Source organism: Rhinatrema bivittatum, chromosome 12 (genome assembly GCF_901001135.1).
Source record: "Rhinatrema bivittatum chromosome 12, aRhiBiv1.1, whole genome shotgun sequence".
In the NCBI taxonomy this organism is placed as follows: domain Eukaryota; kingdom Metazoa; phylum Chordata; class Amphibia; order Gymnophiona; family Rhinatrematidae; genus Rhinatrema; species Rhinatrema bivittatum.
This window is the reverse complement of record NC_042626.1, coordinates 73,061,877-73,080,716: the sequence shown is the minus strand read 5'-3', so window position 1 is coordinate 73,080,716 and position 18,840 is coordinate 73,061,877. Positions and strand designations below refer to the sequence as shown.

The 18,840-nt window shown below is 54.0% G+C and overlaps 1 protein-coding gene across 1 annotated transcript in view; it reads right to left on the bottom strand.

The window, feature by feature from the left end:
* Positions 1–18,840, bottom strand: part of MED24 (mediator complex subunit 24) — a 134,263-nt gene that overhangs the window by 11,879 nt on the left and 103,544 nt on the right. Inside the window, exons 17-22 of the mRNA XM_029572517.1 lie at positions 10,690–10,789; positions 9,417–9,592; positions 8,310–8,574; positions 8,039–8,220; positions 7,630–7,723; positions 7,073–7,172 (exon numbers count right to left, since the gene is read on the bottom strand). Coding sequence (XP_029428377.1) covers positions 7,073–7,172; positions 7,630–7,723; positions 8,039–8,220; positions 8,310–8,574; positions 9,417–9,592; positions 10,690–10,789 — 917 coding nt within the window. The remainder of the gene's footprint in view (positions 1–7,072; positions 7,173–7,629; positions 7,724–8,038; positions 8,221–8,309; positions 8,575–9,416; positions 9,593–10,689; positions 10,790–18,840) is intronic.

Genomic DNA, 18,840 nt, shown 5'->3' with positions numbered 1-18,840 from the left:
CCAACTTGTAGGGAGCTGTGAAAACATTGAAAAACTGCATAACGCAGAGCAGAGTAACAGAAAAACGTCGAGTAGAGCCGAGCAGGAAGAAGTATCCCAACGCGGTGGGCGTCTGGACTGATCCATGGTACTACAGGAACGAAAATTAGCAGGTAAGTAATAATTTTCTTTTCCCTGTACGTACCTGGATCAGTCCAGACAGTGGGATGTACCCAAGCATCCCTAAATCGGGTGGGGTTCTGCGAGGCCTGCTCGGAGAACCTGCTCGCCAAAATGACCCGAGGCCGAAGAGGCGAGGTGTAGCCGATAGTGTCTGGAAAACGTGTGCAACGATTTCCAGGTTGCCGCTCGACAGATTTCCTGAGTTGAGACCGAGCGAGCCTCCGCCCAGGAGGCCGCCTGAGAGCGTGTAGAATGAGCGACGATGCCCGGAGGGGGCGTCCGCCCCGTACCAATGTAGGCAGCGGTAATGCCCGCCTTCAGCCATCTTGCAATCGTCGTCTTCGAGGCCTGCGACCCCTTCTTGGGACCGGACCAAAGCACGAAGAGATGGTCAGAAATCCGGAACTCGTTGGTAGCCTCTAGATAGATACGCAGAGTGCGCTTGACGTCCAGGAGTCGGAGAGCCTTCGGTTCGGAAGAAGAGAAGGACGGCAATTCCACCGTCTGGTTCACATGAAATGCCGACACCACCTTCGGAAGAAAGGAGGGAACAGTACGAAGTGATACTCCAGAGTCAGTAAAGCGCAGATAAGGCTCCCTACACGATAGAGCCTGCAGCTCCGAAATGCGGCGAGCGGAACAGATGGCCACCAGGAAGACAGCCTTGAGAGTGAGATCCTTGATCGTCGCGCTTCGCAGTGGCTCGAACGGCGGGCCCGAAAGCGAGCGAAGCACAAGGTTGAGGCTCCAGGAGGGACAAGGGTCCCGTAACGGCGGTCGTAAATGCTTGACCCCCTTGAGGAAACGAGCAATGTCAGGGTGCTGCAGCAGGGAGCCGCCGTCACGCAACAGCGAGCCCAGGGCGGCCACCTGGACCCGTAGGGAATTATAGGCGAGGCCTTTGTCCACCCCCGCTTGCAAGAACTGTAGAATCTGAGGAACGGAAGCCTTAGTGGGTCTCGTGTCCTGGCTGGTACACCACAACTCGAATACTTTCCAGACCCGAACATAAGCCACCGACGTCGACGCCTTACGCGCCTTCAGCAGTGTTGATACTACCGCCTCCGGGTATCCCCGGCGCCGGAGACGGCGCCTCTCAAAAGCCAGGCCGCAAGACAGAAGAGTTCTGCCTGTTCGAAAAATACCGGACCCTGACGTAAGAGATGGGGGAGGTGGCCCAGTCTGACTGGCCCGTCGATCACCAGCTGCAGAAGGTCCGCGAACCAGGGTCGCCTGGGCCACTCCGGGGCGACGAAAATCACGGTTCCCTGATGGCTTTCTATTCTGCGAAGCATCCGGCCCACTAGCGGCCACGGTGGAAACGCGTAGAGCAGCAGGTGCGGTGGCCACGGGACAGCCAGCGCATCCACTCCCTCTGCGCCGTGCTCCCGCCGGCGACTGAAGAAGCGTGGAGCCTTGGTGTTGAGAGCGGAAGCCATCAGATCTAAGTGGGGGGCGCCCCACCGATGGACGAGAAGTTGCATCGCTTCCTGGGAGAGGGACCACTCTCCGGGGTCCAGCAGCTGACGGCTGAGGAAATCCGCCTGAACATTGTCCACCCCGGCGATGTGCGAGGCCGCGATCCGGACGAGATGACGCTCCGCCCATTGCATTAGCAACGCCGCCTCCAGCGCAACCTGCCGGCTGCGTGTGCCGCCTTGGCGGTTGATGTAGGCCACCGTGGTAGCATTGTCCGAAAGAACTCTGACCTCCCGGTTCTGGAGGAGCGGCAGGAAATGACGCAGGGCTAGCCTGACCGCCCTGGTTTCCAAGCGATTGATGGACCACTTTGCCTCCAGCGCTGACCACGTCCCCTGCATGGCGCTTCCATCGCAAACTGCTCCCCAGCCCGCCAGGCTGGCATCGGTGGTCACTACCACCCATTGTGGCACCTCCAGGGACACGCCTCGCGCCAGGTTCGATGGCTCCAGCCACCAGCCCAGGCTGTCCCTGGCGTTCTGCGGGAGCGGGAGGCTCATCTGGTAGTCCTGCGAGATGGGCTTCCAACGGGAGAGGAGCGCCCACTGCAATGGCCGGAGATGCGCAAACGCCCAAGGCACCATGTCGATGGTAGATCCCATCACCCCCAGGAGTTGGAGATAGTCCCAGGATGTGGGATCCGGTAACGCAGAGAACCGCTGTATATGATCCCGCAAAGCCTGCGCCTTGTCCTGACGCAGAAAGACTTTGCCCAGCCGGGTGTCGAAGGTCGCTCCCAAAAAATCCAAGCGCTGCGAGGGTGCGAGGGAGCTCTTGGAGAAGTTCACCACCCATCCTAGGGACTGCAGGAACTGCACCACCCTGTTTACCGACGCCTGGCACTGGCTGAAGGACTTCGCTCGGATGAGCCAATCGTCCAGGTAAGGATGTACCAGCACGCCCTCCCTCCGAAGTGCCGCCGCCACGACGACCATGATCTTGGTAAAGGTCCGCGGTGCCGTCGCCAGCCCGAACGGGAGAGCCACGAACTGGAAGTGCTGGTCCAGAATCTTGAACCGGAGAAGCCGGTGCTGATCTGGCCGAATGGGAATGTGCAGGTAGGCCTCCGTGAGATCCAGGGAGGCTAGGAACTCCCCCCGATGTACCGCCGCGATGACCGACCGCAGTGTTTCCATACGAAACCTGACAACCCGAAGAGACTTGTTGACCTCCTTGAGATCCAAGATGGGTCGGAAGGAACCGTCCTTCTTCGGCACTACGAAGTAGATGGAATAGTGGCCCGAGCCCACCTCTCCGAAGGGCACGGGCGCAATAGCGCCTATTTCCAACAGCCTGTCCAGGGTTGTCTGCACCGCCTGTCTTTTGAGCGCCGAGCCACAGGGGGAGAAAATGAACCTTGCCTGTGGGGGGCGGACAAGTTCCAATGCGTAGCCGTGTTGTATGGTGTCTAGGACCCACTGGTCCGAGGTGATCTGCGCCCACTCCTGATAGAACAGCGCCAGCCGACCCCCGTTTTGGGGACGGCGGAGTGGGCGAGCCTGACATCATTGCGACCCCTTCGGAGAGGGGTTGCCTGCTCCGGGGGCGGCGCGCGCGGGCCTCCGTCCGCGAAAGGAACGCGACCAGGGCTGAGACCTGGTGACGGCGGGTCTAGGGTTCGATGGTCTGTAGCTCCTGTATCGTCGTTGTGCCCTGGCTCTGGTCCGGGAGGCGACATACGGTCGCGAAGGTCGATATCTATCCTCTGGCAGTCGATGTACTGCGTTCTCCCCCAACGACTTGATGATCTGATCCAGATCCTCTCCGAAAAGGAACTTGCCCCTGAAGGGAAGGGAGCCCAGACTCGACTTGGAGGAGGTATCCGCCGCCCAGTTGCGAAGCCACAGCAGACGTCGAGCCGCCACTACGGACACCATGGATCTTGCCAGGACCCGAAACAAATCATACGAGGCATCCGCCCCGTAGGCCACCGCCGCTTCGAGCCGATCCGCCTGAGCGGCCTCCTCGTCGGGCAAGGACTGTGACGTGAGGAGTTGTTGCACCCAGAGCAGGCTAGCTCGCTGAGCGAGCGAACTGCACATTGCCGCCCGCATACCCAGGGCGGAAACCTCGAAAACCCTCTTGAGAAACACTTCCAACTTGCAATCCTGCGTATCCCGCAAGGCCGATCCGCCCGTCACAGGAATGGTCGTCCTCTTCGTGACTGCCGACACGGCGGAGTCCACTTTGGGCACCTTGATGAGTTCCAGGAAGTCCTCAGGCAGGGGATACAGCTTTTCCATGGCCCGACTGACCTTCAGGGAAGCTTCCGGGGCATCCCATTCCCTGGTGAGTAGCTGCATGAACGACTCATGAATAGGAAAAGCCTTGGCCCTCGGTCTAAGGGCCGCCAGGACCGGATCACCCTTCTTAGAAGATGTTACTACCGCGGGAGTCACTGGAGCGGGCGGGTCCGGGGGCGGGTCGAGATCCAATTCCTGGATGATCCGAGGGATGAGGTCATCCAGCTCATCCCTCTGGAAGAGACGCAGGGTACGCGGGTCGTCCCCCTCAGACGTTCCCTCTTCATGTCCCACATCGGGGCTCACGGTACCGGGCCCCACCGGAACCGCCGCTGCCCCCCCTGGAGTGGGTGGTAGAGGGACCCGGGGGGGGACCGGGGGGGCCCCCGGCACCCCCGGGTCAGGGGGAGCCGATGGTGATGGCGCCAACCTGGGCATCTTCGCTGGGGGAGGTCCCGCGGGGGCTTCCAAGCTCTGGAGATAGGCCGAATGCATAAGCAAGATGAACTCTGGGGAAAACCCCGGCCTGCCCGGGGGGTCCCCGAGGGAGGGGGTGCCGCCGTCCCCTGGGCTTGCGAGCCCTGCTGTGGTAACAAAAACGGTGGAAAAATGTCTGCACAGTCCCCAGCTCCTTGTTCTGCCTGCGTGTCCTCCTCGCGGCATGAACTCAAAATGGCCGCCGTTCCCGCCATAACCGGCAGAGTGGCCGGCCCGCACCGCCCGGGCAAGTCCTGAAGAAAGGAAAAATCACTGCGGGGCTGCGAGGTACCTTCCCCCCCCGGGGAGGCACCTAGCGCAGATCCCCTCGCGCGAAATCCGGGACCCCGGCTCGCCGCAGGCCGAACAGAGCGACGGCCGCAGCATCGGGTCCGGCGAAAAAGCAAGAAATTAAAAATTAAAGCCTCGGGGGGGGGCCAATCACAGGGGGGGACAAACGCGGGGGGGCCCGTCGGCCTGCGCTGCCCGCCTTCCCAGAGCGCGAGGTTTGTCGCGGGGGGGCCTGCACGGCCGCGCTGCCCGAGTGAAGAGTTCCTCTTCTGTCAGCTGCAGCCGACCTCGCGGCGCAGGAGACTGTCCGGGTGAGAGGAAACCCGCGGAGAGGCCGGCCCAACCGGCTTCCGCGCACCAGAAGCTGAAAAGGAAACTTTGCACAGCAAGACCAAAATCAAACTTACCCCCGGCCGAGACAAGCACGCGGGAGCCCGGACAGAAGGAGGAAGGTGAAAGCCACGCCTCCCCAAAAATTGACAGCTTTTTTTTTTTTTTTTTTTATAGATAAACTTGATCCAAAATACAGACAAAACAGACAGAAAGCAGAGAAAATACAAAGGCAGAAGAACTGAATCCCTGGCCAAATTGGGGAAGCTCCGATTCCCCTACTCGCATCTGCTGGAGTCAGAAGATACTGAACTCCAGCAGAGGGGGTAGTGGTATATATGGGAACGCCCCCTCGAAGCTTGTGCTGACTCCATCTGCTGGACTGGGGACATAACCCACTGTCTGGACTGATCCAGGTACGTACAGGGAAAGTGCCTTTGTTGGTGGATCTGGTGAGACGGGTGGACTGAGGGGCGATGAAAGGGAAGTCAAGCCAATTGGAGTTGTGGGCATGGATGGATTTGTGTATTATGGTCAGGGTTTTGTAGTGGATGCGGGAGAGAATGGGGCGCCAATGGAGGTCTCTAAGAATAGGGGTGATGTTTTCGTATTTACGCGTGTTTGTAATGAGTCTTGCTGTGGCATTTTGTAACATTTGGAGGGGTTTTAAAGTGGACAGGGGGTATGAACAGGGGGTATGAACAGGAAGAGTTGAATTGGCAGAGTAATGTGGTGTCGGCTCACTACTGATCAACCAGGAGGTCATGCACCAGCCAGCAAGCATTGTGAGAGAACGCTTTTTCTATATAAAAGAGAACCCTGGAAAGTTGGCAGAAGTGAAGCCTTGGCTCACACTGATTCATTAATAAGTTCTTCTGGCAACATATTCCACCTTCTATGCAGCACGAGGACAAGCCGAGAGCCTCAGCCTACCCCTCACTCTATCCAGTGACCTTAGGACAGCAACTGCACACCAGAAATTGTGAAAAACACAAGGCAGTTTGCGAGAAGGGAAGACTCAAACCAGTGACCTGGGCTGAGAGTTGGAGCCATTCCTTGAGTGTGATTTTAACTGTGTCAGTAATTTATTTGCCTGTGCTGTCATAATTCATTACCAGGAAAGAACCGACATCACACAGACACTGAATTCTGACATAATGAGAGCAATTCTACAACTGTTACACACACACACACACACACTGTGCTAAGACATCACTGGGAGGAGAAGGTGCTGCCTGAAGCAAAGAATCTCTCTTAGCCACACTAATCATGCTCAATACTGCAGCAGCCCTAGGAGCAGAAGCCTGGATTGGAGCCCACAATCTGAGAACTCCAGAAGGAAGCTCTCTGTGGCACAATGCAAGTATTAAGGGCAATGGCAGTAAATCTGAGAGACTGAGGTGAGGTTTATTCCTGTCAAGGGATCCACAAAATTAACCCATTTGGAAACATCACCCCATGAGAAGCAGGAGCCAGGAGTGGAAACCATGGCAACCCCAGCCAGAGCAGCAGGAGCTGGGATTGGAATTCAGGGCTCCTCCTCAGCAGCGAGAGACAGGACTGGAACCCAGAGCTCCACTTCAGTCTGAGGAGCAAACATCCGAGCCCAGAATGGAACTCAGGCTGCCTGCTCAGCAGTGCAGCGCTCAGTCTGGCACAGCTGGGAAATTACGTTTCTCAGAAATACTGATGAAGCCCAGGCAAAGACTGAATCAAGGTTTCAGCAAGACAAAAAGAAAAATCCCAGTAAATTTACAATACAAGGGCAGTCCCTAGGGAAGAAAGTCACTGCAAGTTCCCTGGAATATGCAAATCCTTTGCTGATGTCATTCACCACAAACATCTGTCAGACAATACAGAAGCAAAAAGAAAGGCTTAATTATGGAAACATGAGAAAAGAATCTGAGCAAGCCCAGGCGAGACAGCTTAGCACTAGGTAAATAAAACAGAAAAGGAGTAGAATTCCAGTAATCCTGCAAGGGGGAAACCTGAGGGGCAAGAGCCCCAATCAACATCCTGCCTACAGAGAGGTAAGGACCCTACCAGCCCACATCCTGCTTATATAGCAAGCGTGAGAGAGACGCACTTACTGGGACTGGCCAGGGTAGTGGAATCCTCTTCACTGGAACTCAGCAGGCGCATCAGTTTGGAAGGCTGGGTATCGTCCAGCGGGAACAGACTGATGTAATCCTGATGGCGGGTGAGGGGTAAAAAAACAGAGAGATCTCTAAGACATCTGCAGGCAGAATCACAGGCACATTAGTAATAGGGAAGGACCGAGATCACACACTTACTGCCCACTCCTCCCCAGAAACAGATCCTCTATCTCCAGGAACCCTTTCAATGCAGTGGACAGCAGATAAAGTGCAAGCACATTTAATCTTACAAGCAGACTAGAACTGGCTGGGCTCTGGACCCTACATCCACTCGAAAGAGGATTAATGTTAAACGTTACCCTTCACCCCCCTGCCTCCCACAAACGTTTCCCTCTGTGACCAGCAAACTGGAGCCAATGGAAAGGAATCGATTTGACAGGTATTATTAAGGCAGATTTAACTATGACCTAGCAGCCAAGAACGTGCCTCTGTGTCCCCGCCCTGGCCAGGCCCTTCTGGTAGAGTCCTGTGACCACCACAACCTCCGTTACCTCAATGTCCTCCCGATGACGCTTCCTCTGCCTGGGGGAGGCCTGACTCTTGTTGTGCGAGGAGTAGGAACTTAGAGCACACCAGACGGACAGTCTAAAGTCAGAGTACAGGGGAAAGAGTCAGGCATTCTTTTTCTGAAGAATATATTATTCTAAATGTTTCTTCAAATAGAGCATATTTCTTGCCTAATCCTCAAAAAAATTTTTAAAAAGGGGTGTGAAGACCTATTACTAATTTCAGCACCAAAAAGCCTCAACAAAGCAGCGCCCCCTTTTCCTCGTAAGGTCTGGAGACCAGAGGGACCCTCCTCCCCTCCCCAGGCCAGAAGATCAGAGGTGTACTGCACCCTATAGCCAGAGTGAGCCCGCTGTCTTATCAGTTACTCATGAGATGGTCAGCTGTCCTTACTTGGCAAGGGCTTTGCCCGGAGGATCCATCAGGGTGTGCCACTTGGACGAGTCTGTGAGCAAGCTGGGTAAAATGTGCCCCAGCAGAGTCAGGGTGAGCTGGTGCATATCCAGGCAGAAGATGGCATAGAGGATTTCCACAGCGCGAAGGGTGTGCTCCTTCCGAGTCTCTTTCAGCAGCTCCTGAAGGAAAGCACAGACACCCAGGTCTCAGCGATGGACATGAGGAAGGAGCACCCGGAAGTCCACGGCCTTCTTCAGGGCTCCCTTACCTTGACCAAGTTGTTACTGAACCAGTAAACACCACCCATGTGCAGCAGAGTGTCAAAGATATGGATGGAGCGGCTGTCTGCCCAGCCTTTCTCCAGCACTTTGGAGAACGTGGCCTTCAGCACCTCTCTTATGGGCGTCTTGGGCGGCAGCAGGTTCCAGTAGGGGATGGTGTCCATTCCTGTGGAAGGGAATTTGATTTGTGTGGCAGTCTGCTGGAGCACGTCAGCACACATGTGTTCCAGGATTGAGCTCATGATCACGACCCTGAGATGGGAGGGTGGGGCCAAAAGACAAGACAAACACTTCATGAACACGCCAAACTCAATACAAATCATAAGAAGTATGCTCCGCAGGGATCGCACACTCCTGAGACAATACTAGATTCCATATTAGCAGCTGCCACTTAGGATCTTCAAATCCTTTTGGTCAATACAGTGAAATCCTCAGCTCAGTGTGCAACAGTGGTCAAGAAAAGAAACTGAATGTTAGGAATGATCTGAAAAGGAATGGAGAACAAAAATGGGAAAATATCATATTGCCTCTGTATGGAGCCATAGTGTGACTGCATCATGAGGATTGTGTGCAGTTCTGGTCTCAAGAGTGGAACTAGAAAAGGTGCAGAAGAGGGCAACTAAAATGATAAAGGGGATGGAGCATCTCCCCTATGATGAGAGGCTACACAGGTCAGGGCTCTTCAGCCTCGAGAAGAGACGGCTGAGAGGGGACAGGACAGAAGTTTAGAAAATCATGAGAGGGTGGAACAACCAGAGAGAAGGCCCATGGGAGCTCTGTCTTCAGATCTTCTATCTTCTCTCTAACCCTAAACTAATTTTTTTTTTTTTTTTACCACCAGACTGCAGGTTTGTACCTCTGCCATCTACTGGAGACAGAGAGATACTGAGGAACTGCAGGTGGCACCCTCGGTTATGTAGCAGTGCCTCAAAGTTTTGTTCTCTGCCTCCATCTGCTGGTAGGGAGGCAGAAACCCACTTGACTGGAGTGATCTGGGGTATGAATAGGAAAGGATGGTTTTTAAACCAGCCCCTTGCTGGCCATGGGCAGAAAAGTGACAGACCGCAAAGAAGAGTTGCCATATGCCCTCTCACCGTTCATTGTAAAACTGTAGAGTGTTTTCACTGAACAAGGGCGTGGCAAGCTGGCGGATCATCTGCAGCGACTTCTCCCTCTCATCCAGTCCCAGCATGCGCACATGGGCCACCAGCCACGCCACGGCACAGACCGCCATGCTGCACACTTTCCCCTTAATGTTATCCGTGATTTTCTACAAAGCAAACAGCAATAAGAAAGGGTATCGGACAGAGGCACTAACAGTCAGCGGGTAGATTCCTGGCAAACGGAGCAAGAGCGGTTCAGGATATATATTAAAAAAAAATAAAAGTTTCAGAGTTGGATGGGAGAATGTTTTTCATTTTGCACCACACTACTATGTGACATATTAAAGTCACCACAAGCTAAGGGCAAAGAGCTTCCATCCGAGTTTCAGCAAAGGGAGGTTAAGTGGCACAGCAAGGTCATGAGACAACTGGGCTTCTGAGTCACACATGACTGCTCTCTAAACGAAAGATTCTTGAATCTGATCTCCGCGAAGGCTCCAACAGGTCGGGTTTTTGGAACAGTCATATATTCTACTTGCTTGTATTCGGTGCATTGTAACAATGTATTGGTTTACCCGTAAAAAGACATGACCCAAACTGAAATGACATTACATTAGAATATATTTGCTGTGGAAGGGAGCCATGGTCATTGCCTAAGGGCGACACCTAGAGGGGAGATTCAGGGCCCAATATTACAGGGTTACACAGAAGGAGCCCCGGTCTCTCACTGCCATGACAGACTAGGTACATTGTGTGGGGGAAGGGAGAAAACATCTGTGGGCAGTTGTGAATTAAGGCTCTGGGTCCCAGACACCGAGCTTGGTTCCGAGCAGGAGCAGACAGCTGGGTTACAGCATGGAAAACACATGACATCTGAAGAGTTTCACTTTAATTAGCTCACAGTGGAGCGCTCCCCACTTCCCACACAAGCACATGCCCTCCTCCGATCTTACACAAGCTCCTCTGACTACACAGAAAATGATGAAACAGGATATGGCTTCATGGAAAAAAAATGCAAGTTTCCTACCTGTCCTCCCTCCTCCCCTTCCCCCCTAACTCCATGGGTACGAGAAAAACTGCTGAGAAAACGATCCAAAATTTCCAAAACCTCACATTTAAAACTGAAAGCCTTGGCTGCAGAATGACTAGCATTTCTTTTAAATGGATTTGTGCGACTGTGGAAACTGTCACAGTATTAGAAGCCCCGACGGCAGCATCGCTCCGTGCTGGCCTCTCTGCAACATGTGGCAATGCTAGCAGGTACCTGAATGGATTCAAAGGCGAGGACCCCATTCTCCCAGGCATTGAGTATCTCTAGGATGGCAGCTGAAATGCTGAGACAGGCTTCGTGCCACTTCATCTGACTGCACACAAACAGGGAGAGAAAGGGATGTGTCACAACATGGAGAATGCAAGGATGTTGTCCCAGGCACATTCTTTCTAGCAGACTCCTGTCCTTGGTTTCTTTGATTCTATTCTAATATATTTATTGTCCCTCTTTAAGTGAAAAATTATCCTCTCTCCGTAGACCATTCTTCAATTGACAACACTGACACACTAAAAATATCTGGGTGTTGGTGATGAACAGCACAGTGACACTAAGACCTTCTTACACTTATCATGGTGGGAATGAAAGGAAATTTGGTTCTTACCTGCTAATTTTCATTCCTGTAGTACCACAGATCAATCCAGACTCCTGGGTTTTACCTCCCCTCCAGCAGATGGAGACAGAGAAAGTTTTACTGACACTTAAACAGAGGTGCCACCTACAGTCCCTCAGTATTAATCTGTACCCAAGCCAGAAAAGTAATCAAAACAAATCAACTAAGCTCCCCCGAACGAACAGGGGGAGAAGGTAACCCTTCAAAAAATGAAACTGCGCCCACACTAGAAAAAGGAATTGTGTGGGACTAACGAAACCTCTGCCATTCTTCAGAGAGTGAACAGAAAGACAGATAAATCGAGCAGACTCTCCCAAACTACCCAAATCCTCCAGAGGGGCAGGACTCTGGACTAATCTGTGGAACTACAGGAATGAAAATTAGCAGGTAAGAATTAATTTTCCTTTCCCTGTACCCACCCAGATCAGTCCAGACTCCTGGGATGTACCAAAGCTTCCCTAAACAGGGTGGGACCCGGAGCGTCCCGCTCGAAGCACACTTTCACCAAATCCCCTGGTCCCTGAACATCCAGCCAATAACGTCTGGCGAAAGCGTGCAGCGACTTCCATGTAGCTGCTTTGCAGATCTCCTGCGGAGAAACCAGCTGACACTCGGCCCAGGAGGCCGACTGAAAATGAGTAGAATGCGCCCGGAGCCCCTCCGGAACCAGGCGCCACTGACATATATATGCTGAACTAATAACTTCCTTCAACCACCGTGCAATGGTTGCTATCAACGCTTTATGCCCCTTTTTTGCACCGCTCCACAGAACAAAAAAAGGTGATCTGACAAGCGGAAACTGTTGGCGACCTCCAAATACCACAACAAAGCACATCTCAAGTCCTTAGAACTCGGCTCCGAGGGATCCAAAACTGAGAAGGATGGGAGCTCCACGGATTGATTTAAGTGAAAAGACGACACCACCTTAGGCAAAAAGGAAGGAACTGTCTGCAAGGACACCTCGTCGTCTCCCTCGAAGATAAAGCTTGAAGCTCAGAAATCCTGCGAGCCGAACCACTTTCAATGTGAGGACCTTTAAGGTCACACACCTGAGAGGTTCGAAAGGAGGTGCACACATACTCTTTAAGACCACAGTTAGGCTCCAGGAAGGACACGGCTGGCAGACCAGAGAGCATAAATGTTTCACTCCCTGAAGAAAATGCACCACATCCGGATGAGCTGAAAGAGTAATTCCGCGAATCTTTCTGCGTAGACAATCTAAAGTTGCCACTTGAATCCGGAGGGAATTAAAGGATAAACCCTTGACTAAGCTGTCCTGAAGAAAGGCCAAAATATAAGCCACAGCGGCTCGCCTAGGATCCAATTGTTGACCGGCACATCAGGAGTCAAAACCCTTCCAGACTCTCACTTAAGCTAGAGAAGTGGAGGACTTCCTAGACTACAAAAGGGTAGTGACGACTGCATCCGAATAACCCTTAACTTTCAAGCACTGTCTTTCAAAAGCCAGGCCACTAGACAAAATTGATTCGCTTGATCGAAACAAACGGGGCCCTTATGTAGAAGATTCGGTAGATGAGCAAGCCGTAAGGGCCCATCCACTGCCAAGCTGACTAGATCCGCAAACCACGGACATCTCAGCCACCTCTGGAGAAATGAGAATTAGTTCGCTTAGATGAGTTTCTATGTGTTATATGATCTTGCCTACTAGCAGCCAGGGAGGAAACATATACAACAGGACATCCAAGGGCCAGGGTAGAACCAAGGCATCTACCCCTTCCACCCCTCTTTCCCTTCGACAACTGGAGAAGTGTGGGGCCTTGGCATTGTGGAATGTTGCCATCAAGTACACACTCAGGCAGCCTCATCTGCGAGTGACAAGGTGCATCTCTCCCTGAGACAGCTCCCACTCCCTGGGGTCTAGCTGTTGCTAGCTCAAAAAGTCTGCTTGTATGTTGTCCAAGCCCACTATATGCGAGGCTGCCAGGCGTTCCAGATTGTGCTCCACCCAGGCCACTAAAAAGCGGGCTTCCTGAGCTATCGCTTGACTCGTTTCCTCCTTGCTGAGTGATGTAGGCTACTGTCATTGCATTGTCCGACAACACCCTCACCGGCTTTCCCCTTACCAAGGGTAATAAAGCCATCAGTGCGAGACGGACTGCTCTTGCCTCTAGGCGACTGATGGACCAAGAGACTTCCTCCAGCAACCAAACCCCTGAATGGACTGGTCCTGACACACTGCTCCCCAGCCTGAGAGACCAGCATCGGTGGTAACTATCGTCCAGATGGGTAGATTAAGATCCATGCCGTGGCTCAACTTGTCCGGGAGGAGCCAGCAAGAAAGACTGGAACACGCAAACTCTGGGAGAGGGAGAGGAAGGTGAAAACGCTCTGTTGACGGATCCCAATGAGAAAGCAACACAGACTGAAGAGGCCTCAAGTGGGCAAAAGCCCAGGGAACCAACTCCGGGGTACAGGCCATAGAGTTGAGCACCCATAAATAATCCCAGACCATGGGGAACTGCATGGTCAGGAATCCGCGAACCTGGGCCTGAAGCCTGGAAATCCGCTCCACGGTGAGAAAAATCTTTCCTGCTTTCATATCGAAATGCGCCCCCAGGAACTCCAAACTCTGGAAAGGAACAAGATGTCTCTTGGAGAAATGATTATCCAGCCCAAAGATTGCAGGCACCAGAGCACCAGATCCACTGCCTTGCGACACAGAGTTTCCGATTTCACCCGAATCAGCCAGGCTCCGGAGAGCCGCCACCACGACGACCATCACCTTGGTAAAGGCGCGATCGCCAGACCAAAGGGAAGAGCGCAGAACTGACAGTGTTCCCCCAGAATAATGAAGTGGAGACATCTCTGATGATCGGGGCGAATTCCTATGTGTAAGTAGGCTTCAGTTAAGTCCAGAGACGCCAGAAACTCTCCCGGATGGACCACCACGATCACAGATCATAGAGTTTCCATCCGGAAATAAGGAAACCTTTAGAGACTGGTTCACTTTCTTTAAATAGAGGATTGGTCAGAACGTTCCTTCTTTTTTGGGAATGATGAAGTAGATGGAATAGTGACTTGTTCCTTGTTCTGCCGGAGGAACCAGGACAATGGGTCCATTTGCGCAGATGAGAAATGGTGTCTCTTACTCCTATTTGCTTCGCGCAGTAAGAGCACGGGGAGATTAAGAAGCGGTCCCTTAGAGGCCGAGCAAATTCTAAAGCATAGCCTAGTTTTATCACACTTAAGACCCACCTGTTGGATGTGATCTTGGTCCATTCCTCATAAAACAAGCCCAATCGGCCTCCTATCACTGGGACTGAGGAGTGGACCAGCCTGGCATCATTGGGAGGATTTGGCACCACCAGATCCCTGTGAAGAGCTACCTCTGCTGGGCCGATGACCCTGAAAGGACTGACTCCACGACTGTTGTCTGGCCGAGAACTGTCGCTGATTGGACCGGGAAGGCCTGGGTGCCCGAAATCTGCGACTCCCCTTGAAACGAGGACGAGAAGCGAAGGAACTCTTTCCTTTCGGCTTATCCTCCAGCAACTTGTTTTCTCCAAGAGATTTGATCATCTCTTCCAGGTCTTTACCAAAGAGTAAAGGAAAATTAGTTTCTTACCTGATAATTTTCGTTCCTGTAGTACCAAGGATCAGTCCAGGACACCTGGGTTGTGACTCCGCACCAGTAGATGGAGACAGACTAAAACTTGTGGGCGGAGCCATATATGCCCCTGTGCCAGTCACAGCCCCTCAGTCTTACGGAATGTCAAAGTAGAACACAACCAGAGAAGTGAACAAAACTAGATACCGCTAACTAACGGGGAAGAAACACCCCTTCTGGAACCGGGCTCTCCAACCGAGAGAGCGAACAAGCGAAACAGAGCAAATCAAAAACACAGAGCGGACTCTCCGTTACTTCAGCGCAGCACTGCGGGCGGGATCCTGGACTGATCCTTGGTACTACAGGAACGAAAATTATCAGGTAAGAAACTAATTTTCCTTTCCCTGTACGTACCAGGATCAGTCCAGGACACCTGGGATGTACCAGAGCAACCTACTGAGGGTGGGAAGCAGAGAGTCCCGCTCGGAGAACCCTCTCTCCAAAACCCCCGGAATCGGTAGCCCGGACATCCAGCCGGTAATGCCGGATAAAAGTATGCAACGACTTCCAGGTGGCCGCCCTACAAATCTCTTGAGGCGACACCTGAGAGGCTTCCGCCCAGGACGCTGCTTGAGATCGAGTCGAGTGAGCCCGCAGCCCCACAGGAAGAGGTTTTCCCCTCACCAAGTACGCTGAACCAATGGCCTCCTTGAGCCAACGAGCGATCGTTGTGCGGGACGCTGCAGCTCCTTTCTTTGGACCAGAGAAGAGGACAAACAGATGATCTGTGACCCGAAACGGATTAGTGACCTCCAGATATCGGAGAAGGGATCTCCGCACGTCAAGCTTCCGTAACTCCCTCTCCTCTGTAACAGAGGAGCCTCCGCACGCAAAAGCGGGCAACTCCACCGATTGATTCACATGAAACGACGAGACCACTTTCGGAAGAAAGGAAGGAACCGTCCGTAAGGAAACCCCCGAATCGGAGATACGCAAGAAAGGTTCCCTACAAGACAGGGCCTGTAACTCGGAAACCCGCCGTGCCGAGGCAATCGCCACCAAGAATGCCGTCTTTAAAGTGAGATCCTTAAGAGTTGCGCGTTTCAAGGGCTCAAACGGCGCCGTGCATAGAGCGGAAAGAACCCAATTGAGGTTCCAAGCCGGACAAGGAAGACGTAACGGGGGGCGAAGGTGCTTAGCACCCCGAAGGAAACGAGCAATATCCGGGTGAAGCGCCAGGGACTTACCTCGCAAACACCCAAGCGCCGCCACTTGGACCCGTAGGGAACTGCACGCCAGACCTTTGGCCAGACCCGCCTGGAGGAACGCCAGAACATCAGAGACGGAAGCCGAAGTGGGGACCACCCCGCGCTGCACGCACCAGTCCTCAAAGACTACCCAGACACGGACATAAGCCAAAGACGTCGACTGCTTCCTGGAACGCAGCAGCGTGGCCACCACCGCATCTGAATAACCTTTTCTCTTCAGACGATTCCTCTCAAAAGCCATGCCGCGAGACAGAAGTGATCCGGATCCTCCAAACAGACGGGGCCCTGATGGAGCAGGGCCGCCATTCCCTGGAACCGAAGGGGTGCCGCTACTGCCAGTTGTATGAGGTCTGCGAACCACGGCCGGCGAGGCCACTCCGGTGCCACCAAGATCACGTTGGCCGGATGCAACTCTATGCGCCGTAGAATCTTGCCGATCATCGGCCACGGGGGAAACACGTAAAGCAGCACATCCGTAGGCCAGGGAAGCACCAACGCATCGACGCCTTCTGCCCCCCGCTCTCGACGTCGACTGTAAAATCGCGGGGCCTTCGCGTTGTGCCACGTGGCCATCAGATCCATGTGGGGCACCCCCCACGTTTCGCAAATGAGAAGAAATGCTTCGTCCCCCAGCTCCCACTCTCCGGGATCCAGACGATGACGGCTGAGATAGTCCGCCTGCACGTTGTCGACTCCCGCTATGTGAGACGCTGCGAGGTTGCTGAGATGTAGCTCCGACCAGGCCATCAAGCGCTGAGCTTCTTCTGCCACCTGGGGGCTCCGTGTCCCCCCCTGCCGGTTGATGTATGCCACGGTGGTCGCATTGTCCGACAACACTCGGACTGCCTTTCCCCGCAGCAATGGTAGAAAAGCCTGCAGAGCCAGACGGACCGCCCTGGTCTCTAGGCGATTGATAGACCACTGGGCTTGCGACACTGACCACAGGCCTTGAACTGAGCTCCCTAGGCAGACCGCTCCCCAACCGGAGAGGCTGGCATCCGTGGTCACCACTGTCCAACTGGGCACCAGGAGAGAGACTCCGGCGGAAAGGTGACTTGGATCCAGCCACCACCGCAGGCTGGACCTCGCGTGTCCCAGTAGAGGAAGCGGTAAATGGAAGTCCTCCGAGACCGGCTTCCAACGGGAAAGCAAGGATGACTGTAAGGGTCGCAGATGAGCGAACGCCCAGGGAACCAGCGCCAGCGTGGAAGCCATAGACCCCAGGACCGTAAGGTAGTCGCAGACCCGCGGCTGGCGAAGAGACAACAAGCGGTGCACCTGAGTTAGCAGTTTGCCCCTCCTTTCGAGCGACAGAAACACCTTGCCCTGCTTCGTGTCGAAAAGAGCTCCCAGATATTCCAAGGACTGTGTGGGTGTCAGATGACTCTTGCTGAAGTTGACCACCCATCCCAGGGACTGCAACAGATGGAGGACCCTGGCCACCGCCATCCGACACTGATCCTCGGACTTCGCCCGAATCAACCAATCGTCCAGGTAAGGATGGACCAGAAGACCTTCTCGGCGCAGTTGCGCCGCCACCACGACCATCACCTTCGTGAATGTACGAGGGGCCGTTGCGAGCCCAAACGGGAGCGCCCGAAACTGGTAATGCCGGCCCAGAATGCAGAATCTGAGGAAGCGTTGGAACGACGGCTGAATGCCTATGTGAAGATACGCCTCCGTGAGGTCCAGGGAGGCCAGGAACTCGCCTGGCCGGACCGCGGCGATGACTGACCGGATCGTCTCCATTTTGAAGCGAGGAACGCGAAGGCATCGGTTCACCCCTTTGAGATCCAGAATTGGTCGGAACGTGCCGTCCTTCTTTGGTACGATGAAGTAAATGGAGTAACGGCCTTCGCCGTGCTGGCCGACCGGAACGGGGGAGATGGCTCCCAAGACCTCTAGGCGGCGGATGGTGTCTAGCACCGCCGCCTTCTTCTCGGGAGCCTTGCAGGGTGACACAAGGAACTTGTCCACTGGAGTGCGAGCAAAATCTAACGCGTAGCCGTGTCTTATCACGGTGAGGACCCACTGGTCCGACGTTATTCCGGCCCATCTCTCGTAGAACGACAGCAACCGCGCCCCGACGTTGGGAACGGCGTGCTGAGGCTGCGGCGGGAGAAGGGCCGACCTCCTTTCATTGTGAAGATTTGGGCGCCATGATGGCCAGGGCACCCCCTGGTCTACCATAGCGCCTCCCACGAAAGGACTGCTGGTGAAAAGACTGCTGCTGCTGCCGCCACTGTGGGGTACGAGAGGAGGAAGACCTGTACGATTGCCCCGACGACCTTTGAGGGCGCGCCTTCCTGGGCCCACGAAAACGGGACCTGGATGCAAAGGAAGACCGCGACCTGGATCTATCTTCAGGCAACCTGAAAGCCCTATTTTCCCCCAGGGAAGCCATTAAATCATCTAATTCCTTGCCAAATAGTAACTTACCCTTGAAAGGCAGCGCCCCGAGGTGAGCCTTAGAAGAGCCATCCGCCGCCCAGTTGCGGAGCCACAGGAGGCGGCGCGCCGAGACAGCCGCCACCAGGGATCTAGATGAAGTGCGCAGTAGATCGTGGAGTGCATCTGCACCATATGCTATTGCCGCTTCCAACTTATCCGCTTGTGCTGCCTCCTCTGCCGAAAGATCCGCATTGGCTTGGAGGACTTGAGCCCAGCGCAAGCTAGCTCTCAAAGCGAAATTCGTACACATGGCGGCCCGAATTCCTAGCGCTGAAACCTCAAAAATCTTCTTGAGCTGTACTTCCAGCTTCCTGTCCTGAAGATCCCGAAGGGCTGTCGCTCCCGTAACTGGAATAGTAGATCTCTTGGTTACCGCCGAAACCGCTGAATCCACCTTGGGGAACTTGAGAAGGTCCAGCGCATCCTCCGGGAGAGGGTAAAGCTTGTCCATGGCCTTGCTGACCTTC